At 37.7% G+C, this 22,030-nt stretch overlaps 3 protein-coding genes and 1 long non-coding RNA gene across 10 annotated transcripts in view; 1 reads left to right on the top strand and 3 right to left on the bottom strand.

The window, feature by feature from the left end:
- The window catches only part of LOC102302733 (endochitinase A), an 11,651-nt gene extending 10,534 nt beyond the window's left edge, over window positions 1-1,117 (bottom strand). The window contains exon 1 of one of the 2 annotated variants that reach the window (XM_005950827.2): window positions 781-1,117. In XM_005950827.2, the coding sequence (XP_005950889.1) occupies window positions 781-823 (43 nt within the window). In that variant the 5' untranslated portion in view covers window positions 824-1,117. The remainder of the gene's footprint in view (window positions 1-780) is intronic. The other variant, XM_005950826.3, reaches the window with a different exon arrangement.
- Window positions 1,118-1,222: 105 nt separating this feature from the next.
- Window positions 1,223-7,690, bottom strand: LOC102302434. Of its 4 annotated transcripts, none has more exons than XM_042215705.1 (7): window positions 7,430-7,690; window positions 5,863-5,976; window positions 5,246-5,434; window positions 4,415-4,516; window positions 3,370-3,407; window positions 3,143-3,286; window positions 1,223-2,743 (listed from the first exon to the last, which is right to left on the bottom strand). In XM_042215705.1, the coding sequence occupies exons 1-7, from the start codon at window positions 7,467-7,469 to the stop codon at window positions 2,549-2,551; spliced, it is 822 nt and encodes a 273-aa protein (XP_042071639.1). In that variant the 5' UTR covers window positions 7,470-7,690; the 3' UTR covers window positions 1,223-2,548. The 4 variants fall into 4 exon arrangements, with proteins under 4 accessions (XP_042071639.1, XP_042071638.1, XP_042071637.1 ...); XM_042215704.1 differs by having other exon boundaries at window positions 1,231-2,743; window positions 4,415-4,462; window positions 5,647-5,976; window positions 7,430-7,686; XM_042215703.1 differs by having other exon boundaries at window positions 1,232-2,743; window positions 5,647-5,976; window positions 7,430-7,685.
- Window positions 7,691-9,171: 1,481 nt separating this feature from the next.
- LOC102302135 (pancreatic secretory granule membrane major glycoprotein GP2) lies at window positions 9,172-21,400 on the bottom strand. 3 transcript variants are annotated; one of them, XM_005950824.3, is made up of 9 exons: window positions 20,979-21,400; window positions 19,201-19,250; window positions 18,453-18,646; window positions 17,558-17,608; window positions 15,914-16,312; window positions 15,348-15,782; window positions 11,721-11,834; window positions 11,536-11,576; window positions 9,173-10,061 (listed from the first exon to the last, which is right to left on the bottom strand). In XM_005950824.3, the coding sequence occupies exons 3-9, from the start codon at window positions 18,490-18,492 to the stop codon at window positions 9,942-9,944; spliced, it is 1,200 nt and encodes a 399-aa protein (XP_005950886.1). In that variant the 5' UTR covers window positions 18,493-18,646; window positions 19,201-19,250; window positions 20,979-21,400; the 3' UTR covers window positions 9,173-9,941. The 3 variants fall into 3 exon arrangements, with proteins under 3 accessions (XP_042071627.1, XP_005950886.1, XP_042071626.1); XM_042215693.1 differs by lacking the exon at window positions 20,979-21,400 and having other exon boundaries at window positions 9,172-10,061; window positions 15,636-15,782; window positions 19,201-19,692; XM_042215692.1 differs by lacking the exon at window positions 20,979-21,400 and having other exon boundaries at window positions 19,201-19,690.
- On the top strand, window positions 10,434-14,031 carry LOC121812764. The gene is made up of 3 exons (XR_006053305.1): window positions 10,434-10,469; window positions 10,576-10,784; window positions 12,584-14,031. It is a non-coding gene; the product is annotated as an uncharacterized LOC121812764 (long non-coding RNA).
- Window positions 21,401-22,030: the final 630 nt, after the last annotated feature.

The raw sequence follows: 22,030 nt of genomic DNA, 5'->3' as shown, positions 1-22,030 counted from the left end.
CACACACACACACACACACACACACACACACACGCACAGACTAGAATAACATACAAACGTTAAGACCAGTTTCCCTTTTTCCTTCCTTTGTGTTGCAAAGCGGTGAGGTTGAAACAACAGTGTGTACTTGTCAACTATAAATACATCCTTAAAATAAAATAAATAAAAAACAAGTGTATGCAGATATTTGGCTGTATATTCAACAACAATACAAGAAAATCAGGATAATTTCTTAAAAAAAACCTGAAATTATTGAAAAACAAAATAAACTGAAGTCGTGTTTAAATAAAAATGGGGAAGTTAAGTTGTACTTTCAGAGGCACTTACACCTCTGAACATGTTTAACCACAAACACTCTGACAAAGAAACACTGTTAAACTTTACAATTGTTCATCAAAGGTGCAAAACAGCTCCAACAGTCCAAATGTTAAGCCCAGCTTTTTTAGTTTTCCCAGTGTGTTGCAAAACAGTGATACTGTAAACTGTCGGTTCCCCATAAAAAATCTCAACTATAACACTACTCCTTTAAAAAAAAGTATATACGTGGAAATTTTATTAAATATTGAAGTGCAATGCAAAAAAATCTGGAGAATTTTTGGAAAAAAAAAAAGATAACCTTAGGTAATAAAAAATGGAGCCATGCTTAAAAAAGGTTCCTGCATGGTTTATATTTGGGGAAGTTACCTCATATTTTTAACAAACGTCATGTTCCGATAAACATATTTAACCACATAAAGCAATGATATGCAAAAAGGAGTAATAATACAAAAATTTACTCACTGAGAAAGATGAAACAGACCGCAGTGCCACATACTGTCTTCATATTGCTTGTCTTACAAACCAGGAACTTCTCACTTCTCTTAATGATGGACTCCCTCCCCCACACACATCATACAGCTCTACACTTCTCCCCTTTGCTTTAACTTCTTGAACTGGATTCTGTGTTGGTTTAGCTTTTGTGTCTCATCACTTCTAAAGCTACGTTAGGCTGGATTTACATCCTTGGAGTCTAAACAAAGCCGCAAGCCAGATGGCTAGCAAGCTCAACACAAGAACGTGACACATTGCTGTAGAAATAATGATGGATGGATATGAATAAAAAAAATAATCAAAAGAGAAAGTCACAAAGATTATGAATTCAATCTTTTTGCTCACTGAAGATATTCATTTACAACGAATATTTAATAAAGAATATGTAAAAAAGAATTTAGACGCAAAGGACAAAAATAATGAATTGAAATAGAAAGAAAGCCAGCAAAAATAAAGATTAAGTAAAGACTAGAAAATTGGAATACAATTGAGTATTTAGATATATTCATATTTAAAATAGTTTTATTTTTTTCAGTTGCGGTGTCGGTGGTCTTCAACTGTCTGAGAGCAAGGAGTAAAATAAAACAGAATTCAAAATGAAATGCAGAAGAACATGAGATGACAGATGGCTCAACCTTTAGCTGAGTCATCAGCTTCCTGTTTTAAAGAAGGACACCTCTCAATACATTCCAGAAGTTCACAAAAACAAAAAGTAAATAAATACATAAAATTGTTTGTAACCAGTGGGGGGATTAAAATAAGCATAGTCATTAGGGAAAGAGGATATTTTAAAATGTGTACTGGTAAACTTTACACTCATTAATATCCACACACAGAGGTCTGAGGGATCTTTCAGCAACGGTGAAACCAACATCTGTTGAGCTGACTGGTCGTTAGGGAATTATTTCATATCTGATCAGTTCTAGAAGAATACCTGCTCCAGGGCAGGTTAGGTTTAATGGTGATATACCCTGGTAAACTTTAAGAAGTGAAACTTTGTAGTACAGGAAATCCTCTTTTGCACTTGAGGCCTTTAGTAGGAGACAAAAGTTCAGGAACATAGTGTAACATTCATTAAAGTACTGTGTACTGTGCAAGGTTAAAAGAAGTAGCCACCAGAGGGAAACAAAGGTCAACATCAATACTCTGTTATTAAAAATATTTATAACTCACCGCAGGTATATAACAAAAATATTTTGATGACAATGAGTGCATATTTTAGATTTAGATAATCTTTTACATAGTGAACATAATCAATCAGATAAACTGGCTTTTGAATTCAGCCCACTGTGCAATTTGTTTCCTATGAAATAAGAACAGTGAAATAAGAATACAGAACCAAACTGAAAGAAGACAGTATAGGTCGTTTTTCAAATGCAGTAGCTAAGAGAAATGTATCCTTGTTTACTCTATTATAACTATTCATAAAGTGCTTTCAGCTACTCTCAGTACAAAACAACATAAACAACCAGCTTTTACAGTGAACAAGCTTCGTTCCAAAAAACTAAACATCCAGTCGGATAAAATTTACTGCATACAAAGTGTAAATAAAACATAAATATTCTGTTCCATCATCACATCATGTGAACTCTTTTGTTTCACACCGTGGCTTCCAAGTTAAACTTTGAATCATTTGTGAAAAAACATTTCTCAAACACTTTGTTACGCCCCTCTGCAACCTCTATTCTCTTTGCAGTGACAGTGCAAGACTCTTCAGGTGTTGCGCTTTTTTCAGTTTTTATTTTATTTCAATTTTTCGTTTTATAGAGTACAGAGGAGGTGAAGCATCTTTAACATGGTTCCTGGGTCTAGCATGTCTCTGAGGTGTGGAGTAGACAACATCACCTGATTTACCACAGAGGGCGCTGTTAGTTACAGAAATGTGGGAAAAATCCACTTCAGTGTAATCAACTTCATCTGTGTCATTTTCAGCCTGAAAAATAAGTGAGGTTAAACTTTAAACGTACTTAAAAAATAAACCCATCCAGCAGATAAAACAGGAGTGAACAAAAACTTTTTTGCTTTACTAAACTTGTTTTACTGAAACTAAACAAATCACTACAACCTACAACCTCAGCTACTGCATTAAATTATCACCTCACAGAAGCTGAAAATTATAACGTTTAGGAACAAAGGATTTGTCCTGGACTTAAAAAAAAAAAAACTAGCCACGCCTAATAACCCTGAACCAGAGCGTGTTCACTGAATTTGGACATTTTTTATTTTTTACTATTAGCTGGCAGAAAGAAAATATCCTATCAATGATTACTAATGACACTACTCAAACAGGTCTGTTCTGGTTTCTGACCAGTCAGACCGCAGTTCTACTTACTTTACTTTGAGAATAGGTGATGAGGCTGTAAAGTTCGAGGTTTTCAACTCCAGCTCGCTGGCAGGTTTTGGGAAAGGCATCAGCTGAAGACACTTCCACAGGAGGTGAACCGCCGTCTCTTATCTCTTCACACAATCGGTTATTCTGGAAAAAAGAGAACATACTGGCCAGCTGATAAAAATCAGAAGGTAATGAAGACTGCGTGTCTCATAATTTCTAAAACTAACCTGTGTGATATTGGCGTATTCTGTTTCTACAGGAGGTCCTGAAAAATGCAGGTGAGAACACAAACTTAAACACCTTCCAGGAACTACAACCAACTACAAAAAAGAAACTAAACTTGGGAACAATATAAAGAATGAAAACTGAATATCTTTCAACTAAAGATGTATTCAGTGCCACAGCCAAGTCACACTTGACTTAATTCATGCCTATTGTAATCTGCTACATCTTGCATCTTTTTTTCCAGCTGTGCAGATGTTGTGCTTCTGAAATGTTCAGCTTTACCGGGACATCTGTCAGCTTTCATATATCCTAACATCTTAATAAGTCAACCCAGTGGGTATCAGTCTAGTACTTCTAGCTTCTAGTGTAGAAGCATCTGAGAGTCACAGACATGGATAGGTCTACTGAAGTTAAAACCTCTGTCACTACATCATTTTTCATTTTTCTTTTAATGAATTTGAATTTTCCTAAGTCGATGGTTTAGCAATGTATGAAAACTGGTCAATGTGACTCTGTGCTGAACACCTTTCAGTCAAACAATCGAATGTTGTCACAGCAGCTTTTTCCAGATCAGAAATCAGTTTAACAACAATTTTATTTTTCTTTAAGCATTTAACCATCCTAAAACTCGACACCAACATTGTACTTTGTGACCTGAATCCAATTTGTAAACTGACTACGCCTGAATTTTCACTTGTTCCATTGGCAGATTTTTTTCACTTAATACAATAAAAAAAATAAAAAAAATTGTAAGAGATAAGTAAAAAAAAATCTGCAATTGGAACAAGTGAAAATTCTCCAGATCCAAGATGCACTGTCTAAAAACGAGTTCATATATCTCACTGAAATGTTACTGTGTAGCTGATTGTGTCTTATTTTAACTGCGATGAGATATTTTTGACTTGAAATTAGACAAATATACTTGGTAAGTTTTTGAATTTTTGCAGTGCAGCATAAAAACTTAATTAAGGTTAACCCTGAGGTTAATCTGCAGAGTTGCTCTGAAGTGGTAAAAAACAGAGGTTTCTCACTGTGCTACAGACTCACCTTTAGGTTTAATGGCCTTCATCTTCTTGTAGAAAATCAGCAAAGCGGCTGATAAGAGTGTGATCATAATGACCAGAATCAGAATCACATAAAGCGGCTTATCTGCACCTCAAGAGAACACATTTCTTTTTACTGTCACACTCGTAATATTTGGCGATGAATTATGCAAACAAAACACAGATACTCTGAGTTACATTTCATTTGTATGAAATTACTTTTGGTCCTCCTAATTTATTTTCAGATGAAGTTTCAGTTTCGACTGTTGCACTTGAATCCTCCATCACATGCAGTGCCAACTACTCAAATGAGGTTGTCCTGTGTGTGACTATCAAGTCTAACTTTTTACGTTAAGCTTGCATGCACATCATGATAAATGTAACGTAATGTCAGGTCGACGTAGCCCACAGCTAATGTGATTGGCCAGTTCTGTGCAGTCTTTTCCCCACTGCATTTTTGTCTACTTTTTTGATTGCATAATAGTCATAGGATCACATATAGAACACTGAGATATGACTCTATAACATCTGTCATCTAGATCTCATGTCATGGTGCTTTAAGGAAGTCAAACGTGGTCTCACTCAGCTGTTCATGTGCAGTTCCTGAGTTCTTCATTTAACTCTTGCACTGTTTATGCACTGCATTTGTTTGAAAACTTTACTCATTTTGTACATTGTGCTTAAAATTTCAAAATCAAATAGCTGACAATGCATCATTAGTTAATGAATTAAAGTTTACACGTTAAGTTTACACTTTAGTAATATGACCGAGCGATGTTTCTACTGCTCTTGAATGTGGTTGAGGTTTTTGATAAATACACAGACGAACCCATACCTGGACCTGCAGGTGTCTCAGAAGGGTTCAGCATTTCAGTGGAGGAGGATGTAGATGTAGCGCTTTCTAAACTGAAGTTAAAACTTTGTGTTGTTGTTGCTGCTGTTGTTGCTGTTGTTGAGGTTGATAGGAGAAAGGTTGATGATGAAAAAGCTTTTGGAGTAGAGCCTGGTGTTGAAGTTTTTACAGCTGTGAACAAAGAAACAATCAGTACAAAAACAATCCTGCAGTTTGTATGTCTGCATGCGAGTAATGTAGGTTAACAGGTGTTTTATGGCAACGCTAAGCTTATATTCAAAAAATGACTGAATGGAGATCAATTGAAAGAAATGTTGTTGCCAATGAGATGTGAATATGTTCACATCTTCAGAAATATGAATACAATTTTTGTAGAGACTTACCTTCAGTGACAATTATCTCAAAATAATCTGGGTTCAAAGTGCTGTCCAAAGTACACTTGTACTGTCCTGAGTCAGACTGTTTCAGCTGTGTGATGCTCACATACATAATATCATAACTCAAAAAATTTTTGAAATATTGAATGCTGTATCTGTCGCTCTGAAATGTGTCAGCAGTTGTATTAATCAGAATGTTTCCCTTTTCACATTCTTCCTTACAGAAGAGCCTCCTGCTTCCACTGATGAGGAACCTGCATTCAAGTGTGACGTCTTCTCCTTCCATTTTTCTGTGTCTGGGTGTTTCTGCATTGACAAGACCATCCTGCTGTGCTGCTGAAAAGATTAGCATTCAATAGTTACCATCATCCTATAAAGACAGATCATTATGTGCTTTAATTGTACAGTTAAATTCTTCACATTGTTATTTAAATATTTAAAAAATTTAAAAAACAAACTTCCTGATTCTGACATCAACACAAACATCTGCTGACTGAGAGTTACTTGAGTGTCATTTGCTTCTAATGATGTATTCATCTCCATATGTTTTACAGTGTATTGAATAATAATTGTTTCTATTGTGGAAAATGTTTTGGAATTGTTGCTCAACATTAAAATTTTCATTTTTTGAACATGCATGCTGTGGTTTTTCTTGTGAGCCTAAAAAAACCTGATGCCTCATTAGTTCAAAAAAGAGGAACCAGGTGCATGTGGGGTTTCGAAAATGCTCATAGAATTTAGTTGTGTCTAAATATACATTTCCTGCTAGATTGCTTGGATACATTTGTATTTGGCAAAACAGTGAGACTGTCTATACATGAAAAGACACCTGCAAGTTTTAGTATGGGCAACGTTCACAAAAGATACAACAAAAATGAGAATAGCCATTTTTGCATATGAGATTAGGATGAACCTAACAAGAACTAAGGAGCAAAATGCAGCTTAAAGAATATTATTTATGTGATTTTTTTTTTTATTCTAAGGAGTTTGGAAAGAAAAGCGTCTGGACTTCTTTAAGTTGCTTGAAGACGTTTCACCTCTCATCCGAGAAGCTTCTTCAGTTCTAAGGTCAAATGGTGGGGAGTCCCAGATTTAAACCCAGTTGGAGTTTCCCCCCAAAGAGGGACAAAGGACCCCCTGATGATCCTCTACCTAATCACATGAGCCAAGGTGTGAAAATGAGTGTGGGTCACAATCAGCCAGGGTTTCAGGTGAGCTCATTGTGAAACCTGGCCCCACCCTATCATGTGATTTCCTGAGGTCAGATGGCCCAGGATGTGAGTGGGCGTTAAGGCATCTGGGAAGTGATATCAAAACCAGATTAACTCCCACTGGGTTCAAATCTGGGACTCTCCACCATTTGACCTTAGAACTGAAGAAGCTTCTCGGATGAGAGGTGAAACGTCTTCAAGCAACTTAAAGAAGTCCAGACGCTTTTTCTTTCCAAGCTCCTTAGACTACGATGACCTGGATGACTGAGAACCTTCACAGACATTTTTTTTATTGTTTTAAAACTTCTATTTTCAGTGACCTGCATGTTCAAGTTACATGTTTCCAGCTATAAACACCACAAAACAAACATGTAAGAGAAGAAAATTAAGAAAGACTGAAACAGTTTGTGGTTCAACAGAAATCAATGATTCAACATGAAAAACCAATAAACAAACAAACCTGGTGATTGATTTTTAATAAACAGACACCATTTTCTGTTTTTAATAAATAGAAAATAAAGATGCAAACAACAAAGAAAGAAAGAGAACACGGAAATTAAAATTTAGAATTCACTCACTAAGGATGATGAAGCAGGCCAGAGTGTGACAGACTTTCATCTTGAGGCTCTGATGGTTTAATGCTGTTTCTCTTCCTTCTTAACTCACAAAACAGGAACTTCACTCAATAATGAGGACACACACACACACACACTCCCCTTCTTCTAAATGTGTCATAGGCTAATTTTCATTTCATTTTCTGCCTAAAAAGCATCTCATCTGTGTTGCTGTGTTTATGAAATTATGTTTATGCCAAAGTTTAAAGCAGACACTCTTGTGTACGCACTGGCTTCTCGCTGCATGTGGCTAATGAGTTTGTCGGAGACAGGCTGTTGAATTGGCGTACAAGATATATAATTGTTTTTTTCTCATACAAAACGTTTGCCATAAAGCAGTAAAACAGATGTGATTGCAAGGTTTCTGTCAAACTGACACACAGTGGTTGGACCACTTGCACGGCATGATGTATATAAGATTCACAAATGCATGAAAAATTCAATCCTTTCTTTTTTCTGAGTAATAAGTATGTTTCTCACAGAGAAAATAATGAAACCTGCAATCGAAGTTCTTCAGATTTTGTCAGCTGGAAATTTCTGTTTCACTGTATCTTTAAAGTGTTCTGGTGATTGAAGCTTAACAAAGTGTTAATGACACCAGTTTGAGATGACTTTTGCTTTGTTGAATGGTGCTTTATTCTCCTGGAAGTCACATTACAAGTTGGTAAACTGACGCACATCATCAGGAAAAAGTACTCAGAAAGGATGTGGCAACAAAACCTCGACTGCCTTGTTATCAAGGTACTTAAACAGTGACCACAGAAGACTCCTACCATGAGAACATCAGCAGCAGAAGCATGGTGGCTTCAAACTGTGAGGCAGTGATTACAAAACAAGTAAAAGGGCATTCACACAGGAAGTGACTCACATTGTGCATCACTTTGCCGCTAACATTAAGCCCCTAGTGGAAATTACAGCTTCTGGTTGCCTAATCTATACTGTCATAGGTCAATCATCAATATTTTCATTGCTACTCTCATTGGTGCTTGCTTTAGTTGCTTGCCATGAGAAGTTTAACTCACGACCCACTCATTTTGCATCACCAGGAGGTATTTTGCTTGAAGTTACTGAATGTTATTGACGTTCTTTAAAAAGTCAAACGCTTTTTTCTCTAAAAATGATACCTTTACTATCATATTTGCTGTTGCAAAAATAATTGATTTTAACCTTAAACAACATATTTTGTTTTTTTCACTAAATATATAAACTTTGATTTACTGCTGCTGTGTAAATTGCTCAGTGAATCTCATTGTCTGAGGCTCAGTTATCAAGAATTGCCAAAGCTACAGGTGAACATGAAAAACTCACTACATCGAGCATATTAAAAGGTCCAAAGGGGAACACTGACTTTAAAAACTTAGCCAACATCTTTTAAACTGATAATGAGAAAAATCCTCAAATATACCAGTAGGTTAAGTGTTTGTTTAGCTTTGTCTGACCAGAGGGGTACACTATGAACACAGACAGGCTTTCTTTGAATTACCTGGCTCGATGAAAACTAAAACCTCATTTGGAGATAACGGGTATCACATTATCAACTTCCTCTGTAAAAGCCAAGATTTCTGCTTCAGATTTTTTTTTTTTGAAAATATTTTTATTGAAAAAAAGAAAACAACAGTACTTGCAGTTACCGAAATACAATCAACCTTTCTTCATTTTCCTAAGTAAACAAACATACATATATATCTATGAAAAAAAAAAACACAACGCCCCCCCCCATCCCCAGTCCCACACAGATCAACACAACCATCAAACATAGAGGAATATAACAGTAACAAAAGTAGATTTAAACAGGCAATACCTCTAGACTAGCAAAATAAGAGATAAAGGGTTGCCACTTGTGAAAAAATTTGGCTGTGCAACCTTTCAACGTATATTTAATTTTTTCAAGTTTTAAAAAAAACATGACATCTTTAAGCCACCGGGAAACAGTAGGATACTTAACAGACTTCCAATGCAACAATATTAGACGTCTCGCTAATAGGGATGTGAAGGCTATAATATCCTTTTGTGTGGAATCAAGTGTAAGTGAGCGAACAGGAATCCCAAATACAGCAATCAGAGGACAAGGATGAAGAGTTACCCCAAGAACAGTTGACATAATAGCAAAATACCCTGTCGAGAAACCTTGTAGCTCAGGACACAGAAAAAACATGTGGCTAAGGTGACAAGGAGAACCGTGGCATTTATCACATTTATTTTCCACTTCTGGATACAATTCAGAAAGTCTAGACTTAGAGAAATGCACCCTGTATATGACCTTAAATTGAATAAGTCCAAGACGAGCACACAGGAGGTGGAAGATCGTACCCTCGCTATAGCCTGTTCCCAAGACTCCTCATGTATTCGAATTCCCAGTTCTCCTTCCCATGTACACTTAAGCTTAACATTAGTGGTTCAGACTTTTTGTGCACGCACATAAAAATAAGCATTTTCTGTGTCATATGAGATGATCTGAATGCTTTTCTGAAACTGTCTACTTTGAGTGCGTGAGACTGCAGTAGGTTTGGTCTTGGTCGCTGCTGGTGGGATCGAGGCTCTGGTAGATTGAATCGTCACATCTGGAGACTGGACAAAAATTTTCATAGAGGGCAATCTGGGGAAAAAAGAAAGCAAAAAATATTTAATTAATATTCAAAAGAAAAGAAAAGAAAAGAAAAATAGAAAATAACACAGGTGGCTGTAGTTCAGGAGACAGAGCAGGTCTAACAATTGGTGGTTCAATCCCTGGCTGCTCCAGTCTGCATGACACATATCCCTTGCCAAAGCTGATGGTTTGAGTGCTCCGGTAGAGTAGAAAAGCACTAAAAACTATAAAAAAATTATAACAGCTGTAAGGCCCCTTTTAAGAGATACTAAGGAATCGTGTGTCTGCGGTTGCACAAAAAAGATTAACGTTAATGGGCCAATGCTACCACCTACTGTCTCAAATGTCACCCTACATTGGCTAGGAATTGCAAAGGACTGTGGGTAATCTTCAGAGTAACAGGGGATTCACGCAGAGGTATGTGCTTGTGTGTCATGGACATAAATATGAATGCAATTAGAAGTTCATCTGGCTGTGTTAAATAATAGCTTTTGTGGATTTTTAATGCTTTTGTTCATTCCAGTCTCTCCACCACCATGGGTGAGACCAAAGAGCTGTCAAAGGATGTCAGGAATAACACGGCAGACCTGAACACAGCTGGAATGGCTACAAGACCATCAGCAAGAAGCTTGGTGAGAAGTTCACCACTGTTGGTGCAAATTGGTGCACCTTTGGAAATGGAAGCAATATAAAATGACCATCAATCATTCTCAGTGCAACCATCCTCGTGGGGTAAGGATAATAACTAGAAAGATAATGTATCAGCCCAAAACCTCAAAGGAGTTTGTTAATAAACTGAAGGCTATTGGGATCAACTGGGAGTGGGGCAAAATTCATCCTGATAAGTGTTTATAATTTATGTGATTTTATGTAATTTGTAGGGGTTTTTTTTCTAGATTTTTGGTTGATCTTCAATAAACTGAAACTGCCATAAAATGACTTTAGAGACTGTTCATTTCTTTGGAAGTGAACAAACCTACAAATTTAACAGGGGATCAAATAATTTGCAGATAATTCTGATGTGATGCCATCTTTTCCCACAGAGATCACTCCATGCATTTAGAGACATAACCATCCATTCTTGACATAATGTAATTACAGGGGATTGTGAGTAATGGATGATTCATGTAGTGAGCTTACCCTCTGTCCTCGAGAGATAAAATTCTGTTTTGTTATCCTTTGTCATGTAGATGCTGAGGGGTGTTCCTCCAAACTTGACCTGCCTCTTATCATTCATTCATATGCCTCTGACAGATTGTTAATGTTCAAACTACACAAAGACATCTGATACGTTCTTGGTATAAATCACCAATTAGGAAAGTGAATTTGAATGTTAATTGTGGAAAACCATTTGTTCCATTAGGTGAGAGAACATCTGTATTTACTAAATAAAAAGCAAAAGCCTGACTTTTTCTGAGCTACAAATTCACACTGTGCTTTGTTTTGTTACAGAGTAATAGTAAAGCAAATACAGACGAGTCACCTCAGTCTGGTTGTGGTCTGAGTTTCTCCTTCTGTCCAAATCTAGAAAAAAGATATTGATATTTTACATCATTAGATTAAATTAAGTGTGAGTGAAGTTGGTGTCTATCCTGTTGGATAAAAGGTCTGAAGATAAATAATTTGAATAACTGTTAAAGGTACAGATAGTGGTAGAAGTTTACTGACCAACAGAGGTCTTGGTCCTCCTTTTGTAGATCAACATCAGAACAGAGAACAGCATTAGTACTACCATGACCACAATTATAACAACCAAAAGCAGGGAGAAATCTGGGTGAGAGCCTGGATGAGAGAGAGGAAAAAAAGAAAGAAAGAAATAATCTAAACTGTTAACCAGTCTTTGTTTATATGACATGCATAATAATAATAGCATTAATACTTTAAATGTGAAATGTCTTCTTCCCAATGAACAATTACATACATTTCAGTAGTCGTGGTAAAAACTATTACTCAAATCCATAAATTGCCTACTGCCAAATCCACGAAGTGACAGCTAAGTCGATCCCCAGCTACATATTCAGGCTGCATCATTCATCTTCTGTTATATTGGTATGCCGGCTTATAATAAGATAGTAATTCATTGAAATTTCAGTTAAGCAACAAAAAAGGACTTTAATGTGGTATATTTCTTATTTTCATTGTAATATCAGGAAACTGACCCTCTTAAGTTTAAATACTCTTTGTGTATTTATAGTAAACACTATTTGCATATTGCTATAAGGTGTTAGGAGTTTATGCAATGGTCCTGTTAGCAGTATTCTCAGTTTATATTGATTTTCTGGGTGTGCTTTAAGTTGCATAGTCTTGAATTTTCAATACATACTGTATTATGAGAAAAGAAAGCAAGGTCTCATCTACATCAGTATGAATACTTGGCCAATAGGCTACACTCATAACAGGCAGGGCTCCAACGATTCGTTGACATAATCAATGACGTTGACTATAAAAATTCATTGATGTTAAATTTTATTGTTGATGCGTCATATTTTAAAACCACCTAAATGTGTTTTTGTAACTGTAATACATTACAGGAAGCTGCGGGGCAGTATCACCTCTCGTTTGCCAACACTGTACTCAATACTAATGAGGAAGAACGTAGCACGACCAGGAGGACAGAAGAAATTGGAAAAAGACATTTAAAAAAAAAAAATGTTAAAGTGTTTCATAGAAAACAAAGTTAAATGCAGACTGTACAAAGTGGAGCTTTCCTTCCACGACGGCACTACTACAGTGCACGGCAGCACCTGTGACATCTACTCTGAATAGATCAGTTTTAGAGTGCATTGCATTGATACCTTGTTTATGTTAATGTCTGTGCAGTAATGGTTATCTTAATGTTTCTACAGTAAATTGTATGTTAATATTTGAGATGAGATGAGATAGCCTTTATTTGTCAGTTGCAGGTCTTTTGCCCACAACAGTAATGTTTATGTTAATGTTTGTACAGTAATGTTTATCTTAGCTTACCTGTTGGAAACATCTAATAGATGATGCTTGCTGAGCAAACACAATTTCAGTTTTGTTAGCTAATGAGAGAAACGTGATAGTAAACCATTAAACAGGAGTAGCCACACTACCAGTCAACAGTTTGGACACACCTTATTTAGTGTTTTTTCACGTAACCATTTACATTGTAGATTCTGGAGGACGTCAAGTCGTGGTTGGCGCTAAACTTTCTTTGTTTTAATGATTCTAAAACTGAAGTAATGGTGTTCAGACCTGCCTCCACTGCTGTTCCGTGTGTTGATTTGCAATCCCTTAAATCATTCTGTAAATCAGAGATTGTTAATCTGGGTTTTAAAATGGATCCTGATTTTAAGCTTGAAAGCCAGATCGGGTTGGTTGTAAGGTCTAGTTTCTTTCATCTGAGGCAACTGGCCAAAATTAAGCACTTTCTTACGAGACAGCAATTTGAAACAGTAACCCACGCTTTTGTAACCGTTCGGCTGGATTACTGTAATTCTCTTTATTTTGGGGTGAGTCGATCTTCTGTTTTTCGACTGCAGTTAGTCCAGAATGCTGCTGCACGCCTTTTAACTGGCACTCATAGATACGAGCATATCACCCCAGTTTTATATTCACTTCATTGGCTGCCCGTGCATTTTAGGATCCATTTTAAGATGCTTTTATTTGTTTTTAAATGTTTGTCCAATGCTGCCCCTGTGTACCTCTCTGAGCTTCTTCATCCATACATACCTTCCCGGTCCCTCAGGTCGGCAGACCAGCTCCTCCTGAGTATGCCCAGGACTAATCGTAAGCTCAGAGGGGATCGGGCATTTGCTGTGGCAGCACCAAAATTGTGGAATGAGTTGCCTTTACATGTTAGACAGGCACCTTCCTTATCTGTTTTTAAATCACGTCTTAAAACATATTTATTTACCTTGGCTTTTAGCACAGCAGCACTTGTTGATGTCTCTTAATACGTTTCTTATTAATTATATTACTTTTAATTTTAAGATATTTTATATGTAATTTAAACTGTTTCCTCTCTGTTTTATATTTGTAGCACTTTGGTCAACATAGTTGGATGTAAAGTGCGTTATAAATAAAGATGCTATGCTATGCTATGCTATTCTCACTGAAGGCATTAAAACTATGAATGAACACATAGGGAATTATGTAGTAAATAAAAAGTGTCAAATAACTCAAGACATGTTTAATATTTTAGATTCTTCAAAATAGCCACCCTGTGCATTGATTACTGCTTTGCACACTTTTGACATTCTCTCCATGAGCTTCATTGAGTCTTGAAGGAGTTCCCAGAGATGCTGAGCACTTGTTGGTCCTTTTGCCTTCACTCTGCAGTCCATCTCATCCCAAACCATCTTGATTGGGTTTAGGTCAGGTGACTGGAGACCGGGCCATCTGGCGCAACACTCCATCAATCTCCTCCTTTAAATAGTCCTTACACAGTCTGGAAGTGTGTTTGGGGTCATTGTCCTGCTGGAACTCTGTGTGGCATTTATCTGGGCTCTAAACTGAGATGCTGTTAACTTGTGATTTCTGAGGCTGGTGACTCTTGACTCTTTGTCATCCTTTCCTGGGGCGGTCCTCACGTGAGTCAGTTTTGTCATGGTGCTTGATGGTTTTTGAGACTGCACTTGTGGACACATTTAAAGTTTTAGCAATTTTCCAGGCTGACTAACCTTCAGTACTGATGGATTGTCATTTCTCTTTACTTGGCTGATTGGTTCTTGCCATAATATGAATTCTAACAGTTGTCAAATAGGGCTTCAGCTCTGTACCAACTTGACTTCTGCGCAACACAACTGATGGGTTCAAACACATTAAGAAGGCAAGAAATTCCACAGATAACCCTGACAAGGAACACCTGTGAAGTGAAACCCATTTCAGGTGACTACATCATGAAGCTCATTGAGAGAAGACCAAGGGAGAAACTATAATATACAACCAAATTTGTGATTAGTAATGGTCCTTTTCAAATTGTGTTTTGTTCCGTCTTACTAGGATTAAGCACATGCATGTGAATGAATTTGTCCTGAAAAGAGACTCATGCACCTCTCAAATGGCTGAAGTCATTATAGAGAGCGTCTTTAGAGTGATTATTAGCTGCTGGGGACGTCATCTCAAAAGAGTCAAAAGATTAAAAATATAGACTTTATTTCTAATAATTCATGATGAAAAGACAAAATATTTTATGCTAAAATCATGTGGTTATAATACCGTAAAATGCAAAAATATAATATTTCTATAATTGTTAGTGATTGCAAACCTCTCGACTAAACATACCATAGACAGACCGTAAAACAGAGACCTCCAGCTGCATAAATTTACCTTCACAGATGACGCCAGCATCCTCATGGTGGCTGCAGTTGTGGGATCCAAACCCTGAGTGATGGCACTCAGAGAGCTGTGTTTCGCTGCCTGAGCATGTGACATTGTCTAACCAGATGTGTCTTTTGCCCTGTTCAAATTCTGCATTTGTTGGTATGGAGAGGAGCCTGCCACAGCCCAATTGTCTACACACCACCTGCGCTTCCCCTAGGCTCCAGGCATCATCACACACTGCCCCCCACTGTCCACCATGGAAGATCTCCACTCTGCCAGAGCAGGAGTCATTACCTCCATTAACCAGGCGGACCTCCCCCTCAACTGCTGTGCTGTTATCCACTGCTGTTGTAACATTGATATGGACCTGATAGGGTGACGAGACCTTTGGTGTTGGAGCAGGTGTGGTGAAAGGAACTCCAGGATCTGTTATGTTCACCTCTGTTTACAATAAATAAAAAGATATTACTGCGTTAGTGTTGAAATCATTTTTGTTATAAACAGCAGAATTTAAGGACAAGGTAGAAAAAATTATTTTTTACAGTGCAATCTTATTTAAAGCAGAACAATACCTGCACAGTATGCAAGCTGGCATGTGACTGGCTTCACAAGTTTGTAAACATAGTAGTTTCCATAGCAGTGTTTGACATGGATGATGTGTGACTCAAATTTGCAGCAGTTGCCTTCCCAAGAACTGCACACAGTGCGAGTTAGAATTTCACCCGACTGTGTGGGATGAGGTTGTGTTATCCACAGTGGAGCATGAGTTCCACACCTGTTGGGGTCTAGACACCTCTCTGGAATATGAGCACCGGATTCCCCCAGAAACAGGCGATACCAACCTTGCCAGTCAATGTTTTTATCACAGTGTAGGACCTGAATATCTGTGTTATTCGTTGAACGCCAGTCATCATTCAGTACAGTGTAGTTATGACAGGGATCAACACACTGGGAATTACTGCAGTCCATCCCTGAAAGACAAAAAAGACAAAGGCTTTTTACTGCAAGCCAAATTCACCCATATTCATACAGCACTTTATTCTGTGCTTCAAGCACTTTTCTAGCATACGCACTGGGGGCTGCACGGCATAAACATGTTAACGAGCTAATCGCGCCAACGCATTGATGGCGTGCAGCCCTCTCACAGGGCGATTCCTGTTAACTCCCTAACGAAGATTTGCTGCCTTAATGCAGTTATAGCGTTAACGTCATTTTAACGAGATTAACGCTGACAGCACTAATTTATATTAAATATCCTCCTATGCTTCTTAGTTTGTTTTTTTCATTAGTTATCTTTAGATTTAATTCCTTTTAAGTTTTATTATTTGTCGTATCTTCTATGTAAAATATCTTCTGGGTTCTGTTCTTGTATTTGTTTGACACTAGTCTCCTTAGTGTTTTCTTTTTATTGGATCCCTGTCTCTGTGTTATGGTTTTTTTTCAATGTATTTGTTTAGTTTGGTAGTCTTCTATCTCTTGTGCTCTATATTTACTTTTTCTTCCTTAGTCCCCTGTTCCCTGATAATTCCACTTGTGTTCCCACCTGCTTATTCTTTTCCCTCATTAGGCATTAATATACACTATATTCCCAAAAGTATTCACTCACCCATCCAAATCATTGAATTCAGGTGTTCCATTGTCACAGACATATAAAATTAAGCACCCAGGCAAACAGACTGCTGCTATAAACATTTGTGAAAGTAAGGGTCACTCTCAGGAGCTCAGTGAATTCCAGCATGGTATCGTGAAAGGATGCCACCTGTGCCACAAATCCAGTCATGCAATTTCTTTACTACTAAATTTTCCACAGTCAACTGTTAGTGTTAGTATAACAAACGGGAAGCTATCAGGAGCGACAGCAACTCAGCCACAAAGTGAAAGGCCAGGTAAAATCACAGAGTGGGATCAGCAGATGCTGAGGTGCATAGTGCCCGGAGCTTGCCAACTTTCTGTTCAGTCATTGGCTACAGACCGCCAAACTTCATGTGGCCTTCAGATTAGCTCAAGAACAGTGTGTACATAGCTTCATGGAATGGGTTTTCCATGATCACCGAGCACAATGCACAGCGTCAGAGGACTCTAGAGCATTAACGTGATCTCCGGAGTGACAAATCACACTTTGTCATTTGGTAATCCAATGAGTCTTAAGAGACACACACGAGCATTCTCCTTCAAGGGATTACAAATCTGCATTCGCTTGTGATGTTTTCACTTACCTGTATGGATGGAACTTTCTGCATTGGCGAGGCCAATGGTTCCATGCAGGCCTGTGAAAATGATAAATATTATACACTCACTATATTCCTGTAAAATACAGCAATATGTTTTATGTTCGTTAAATTCAAATGAGATGAACTTCCTGATTCTTCCTGACATGTACACAAACCATCTGCTGAGAAAGATTTAATTAAGATCCGGCAAGAGAGAAAATGGATTTCATTTATTGGTCTGGGATGACATCTTAATTTCCTTTTAGTGCGTTTCTTTGTGAAATGACATTTTTAAACTGTTGGCTAGCCCTTCAAGTTCTAAGTTTAACACTTGAGCAATGTTATTCCCCTTGGTGTTGATAAATATGCATGCAAAAAAAGATTGTTGCTTTGTAAACATTTTCTAAACGGAAGAAAAAGGAGGAGGAAGCAACTTACTGGGTAGTTTTGAAAATTATGGTATCATTTAACTGCTTATAAATATCTGAGCCGAGGTCTCTTTTAAGACTCTTTTCTCTGGTTTGTTATGAAAAAACAGTGCAGTTTAAGTGGTTGTACAAGTTAAACTGCACTTTTTGAAATAGTATGGAAGAAAAACATCTTCATATATTATAAAGATTATTTCTAGGGAGCAAAGTGGGAGGAAACTAACAAAAATAAGCTGCAAACTGTGGTTGTGTTAAAAGATGCTTGTGTAAATTCCACACAGGTTTATATTAAGGAGTTAACGTGTTTTCAGTAAACTGCAGTGTAAGTGTATTTTTGAATCTGAACAACATGCTTAACCACAGGAGATAGATGGAAACTGTTCAACAATGAGCAAAATTTACCAATGAACTCCAAATAAAAAAAGAAAACAACTAACACAGAGAAAATCTGAGAAATAGGAAGATTTACTCACTGAGGAAGATGAAGCAGCTCAAAGTGTGACCGACTTTCATATTTAATGCTCCCTCTTTTCCGTCTTCACTTGCAAACCAGAAACTTCTATATTCTCTCAGCAATGTAGTTCTGCCTTCAAATGCGTCACTCTCTGTTCTGCACCCGCCCAATGCAAGAGCTGACCACAGGCTTGGAGGTCCTAGTAGTCAGGGACTGTTTAGGGTTTGGAACAGATTTTGTGTAATTATAGCAATATGTAATTTATGACCTTGCAAGAATTGCACAAAATCCCAGTCTCATTACATACTCCAATGCAGGAGACAGAACCAACAGTATGGGTCCATTTTCAGAAGTGTCAAGGAGTTAAATTCCATAAAGAAATACACATTAAATCATCACAAACTGTCACAGAGTTGAAAGACGATTTGCTTGATATTTTTTAAGTCACAAATAGATGAAAAGTTAATCATTATTTCTTTTTCTTTAGCATCAAACAGGGTACAGACTGTGAGAGGAAATCATCAATACAGTGAATTCCTCCGGTACACACTGTAATCTGGTACACACATTGAAAAAGTGAAGCGTTAATAGACACAGACAAGAGGCAGAATAAAATATAACGGAGAGAAAGAAAAATCTGCAACAGATAATCAGTAATGATGGGATTTCAGCAGCCAAACCCAACTTGCATAAAATGATTTGTTTGAAGGAAATAGACCGCATATTACTAAGGCTGGCCCCCAAATGGCCACCTCTTAACCACTCACCTCTTAGCCAAGTGGATTCACCTGCTGTGTGGATTGGTGAATGCAGCCAGCTGTGCAAAGCAGCAGAAAATTTATTGGTTTTGCAAAAATTAATAGCATGCCTAAAAGAAAAAAGCAGAAGCTTTAACATGTATTTACTGTATGATGACATACAGTAAATACACCCAGTAACAGTAAGTGAGCCTGGACGGAAACAGAAGTTGTGTGTTTAAAGTGTTTAAGATATGCTAATTATGTATAAAAAGGAAGTGAACCATGCATTTGTGGTGTGAGAAGTTTCGAGGGAAATCTTGTTTCCCTTTTCTCTGACAAAATAAATTATAGAAACACTGGGAAATGTCTTTTAGCCAGTTTGCTGGTGTTTAAACAGCTATTCATTATCTTTGTATTGTACAATGTTTAGTTTTTACTCTACTAAATTAACTTTTACTGTTCAGTTTTTATTCAGATTGTGTTGAGTTGACAAATGCACAATAGACTAAACTTAAACAGTAACAACAAAGAGATAAAAACACTAAATGCTCTATCATCAGTAGTACAGAGGAACCAAAGGTGAAGATAACTGAAAACTGCACCCCCCCCCCCCCACAAGTTACAGACACAAAAAAAGGAAAAAAACATGCTGACTTATAAAAAGGAAAAAGGTCAATTTTGTCCATGTACATGAACAAAAGGGATACTTTTCCTGCTTATTTCATGTTACAGGACAGGCAAAAGAAAAAAAGAAAAATGAAAGAAAAGAAATTCTTTGATGATTGTTATTCCTGGGTTTGTTTATCTTGTCTTTAGCTTTTCCTGATCCCACGTTTCACATCTAGTCACCCATGTCTCTGTGTTCCCTCTGTTACCGAGTCTGTTATGTTGTTGTGTGAAGCTCTGAGTGTCTGTGCGTATGTGTCGTATTTCCTGTTTTACTTTGACAGTGTTGTGTGCTATGTCAGTGTGTCTACTTTTGCTTCCCTTTGTCTCTCCAAAAGTTGAATCTGTTCATCTGGACGTAGCGTTTTGTGGGAGAAATGTTTCGTCACTCATCCAAGTGACTTCTTCAGTCTCAGCTGACTGCAGGTTTCCAATCTTATAAACAGTACATTTGCATAATGACTGAAACCAGCCCACTGAGGGAACAATGGGCTGGGAGGTCAGTTCCTTAATCATAATTATGCAAATTCTCATGACCACTGACACTATGTTACTCTGTTTGTGTCGGGGGCAGTGTTGGGTAAGTTACTTTAAAAAAGTAATTAATTACTCATTACTAATTACTTAGTCAATATTGTATTTAAAATATTTATCTAATTACTGTGTCAGAAAAGTAACTTAATTACTAAATAAGTAATTTAACTAAATACTTCTTAAAATCCCTATAAACCTCGAGTGGGCAAACAATAGAAATTGCATGCATGCATGCATGCAATTTCGCTTTCGCTTCCTCTTATCCTTTCCAGGGTCGCGGGGGGCGCTGGAGCCTATCCCAGCTGTCATGGGGCGAGAGGCGGGGTACACCCTGGACAGGTCGCCAGTCTGTCGCAGGGCTAACACATAAGGACAGACAACCATTCACACTCACTCGCACATTCACACCTAGTGGCAATTTGGATTTTCCAATTAACCTATCCCCACAAGCTGCATGTCTTTGGACGGTGGGAGGATAGAATAGAATACAATAGAAATTAAACTCTTTAAATAATAAATAAAATTTTTTTAAAGACGTAGACTCTACAGTACGCAGCAGTAGCATCTCTTCCACAATATAGCCTGCAATCATTTTTTAAGCTCACCTTCAGACGCTTTCTGTGCTGCTGAAGTAAAATCAGGTTTTGCCTGCTTAGCAGGAGTAGCCGCAGCGTTATCCATGGATGATGAACAAGAATCACTCAGAAGTGTTCGTCTATGCTCTCGTGTCAGGCGCTTCAGTAGATTACTTGTGCTATTAACAGCAGCCGATAGTTTTTTCTCCCCAGGACATTGAAAGAAACTCCGTCCCGGGTTTGGTCCGTGGATCGGGTTTCTCCGAGGCGTGGTTTTGTCTTTACTCTATAAGATTCAAAATTATTCTTAAGTAACACTCAGCAATATTCTCAAGTAGCACTCAGATATGCCGTCAGCGGGTTAGTTACGACGTTGGCAGCAGTTAGGAGAACAAAATGATACAGAGACTGTTCAGGTTGCTTTCCCAAAATCAACTCAAAGATTTATTCTTTTGTGCAGGGTTTTTGTAGGCAGAAGGGTGCGTGCGTCAACAAGTTTGAAGTTACAACCATATAAGGAAGTTCCCCCTAGCTCTGAAAGGGGCCTTCTATAATCTCAACATACCTTTGACAGGTCCGTTAAACACTAAACAGTTAGAATCCCTTAGTGATATAAGTTTGCACATGGTAGAATACTGCATGTAGTTATTTGCATTAGGAAATGTTTAACCATGTATACCTAGAGGCATATAATCAATTGTGTGTGATCTTTAGCAGGATGCAAGCTTGGTGTGCACTCCAGGAATGCACCTTGTCCTATTGTTCCACGGCAGGATCAACGCAGCTATGCCTGTTCCAGTTTAAGTGCCTTCTTTACATATAGATGAACTGTTGGATTTTCCAGACCAGCAGGCCAAGGGAAGTCGCCCATGGGGTCACACTCTGAACACACCCACACATACACACGCTCAATGGAGCACAAAATAAAGACCAGGGGCAGTGCTCAGCACGAGTCTGAGAGACTGCCCTTGCTAGCAAGTTCTGTGTTTCTCTTCTCTGAGTCTTTACTGAAGAAGTGTTTTATAATATTTTCCCTAACATTGTCTAATATCATCAAAAAAGGTACCCAGTACATGCTCCCA

The sequence above is a fragment of the Haplochromis burtoni genome, unplaced genomic scaffold (assembly GCF_018398535.1).
Source record: "Haplochromis burtoni strain Fernald_Lab_line unplaced genomic scaffold, NCSU_Asbu1 Contig_797, whole genome shotgun sequence".
NCBI lineage: Eukaryota > Metazoa > Chordata > Actinopteri > Cichliformes > Cichlidae > Haplochromis > Haplochromis burtoni.
The sequence above is the reverse complement of the archived record's forward strand: the minus strand, read 5'-3'. Positions and strand labels throughout refer to the sequence as shown.

Excerpts from the sequence above, each read along its gene's own strand:
- LOC102302135 (XM_005950824.3), bottom strand. The coding sequence starts at position 18,492 with ATGAAAGTCGGTCACACTTTGAGCTGCTTCATCTTCCTCA. Across the intron at positions 15,783-15,913 it reads CCAGCTTGCATACTGTGCAG|AGGTGAACATAACAGATCCT; the intron begins GTATTGTTCTGC and ends TATTGTAAACAG. Across the intron at positions 11,835-15,347 it reads TGCTGGCGTCATCTGTGAAG|GCTCTCACCCAGATTTCTCC; the intron begins GTAAATTTATGC and ends TCTCTCATCCAG.
- LOC102302434 (XM_042215703.1), bottom strand. The coding sequence starts at position 7,469 with ATGAAAGTCTGTCACACTCTGGCCTGCTTCATCATCCTTA. Across the intron at positions 5,977-7,429 it reads GGCCTGCTTCATCATCCTTA|CAGCACAGCAGGATGGTCTT; the intron begins GTGAGTGAATTC and ends TAATCTTTTCAG. Across the intron at positions 4,517-5,245 it reads TGAGACACCTGCAGGTCCAG|ATAAGCCGCTTTATGTGATT; the intron begins GTATGGGTTCGT and ends CTTGAGGTGCAG.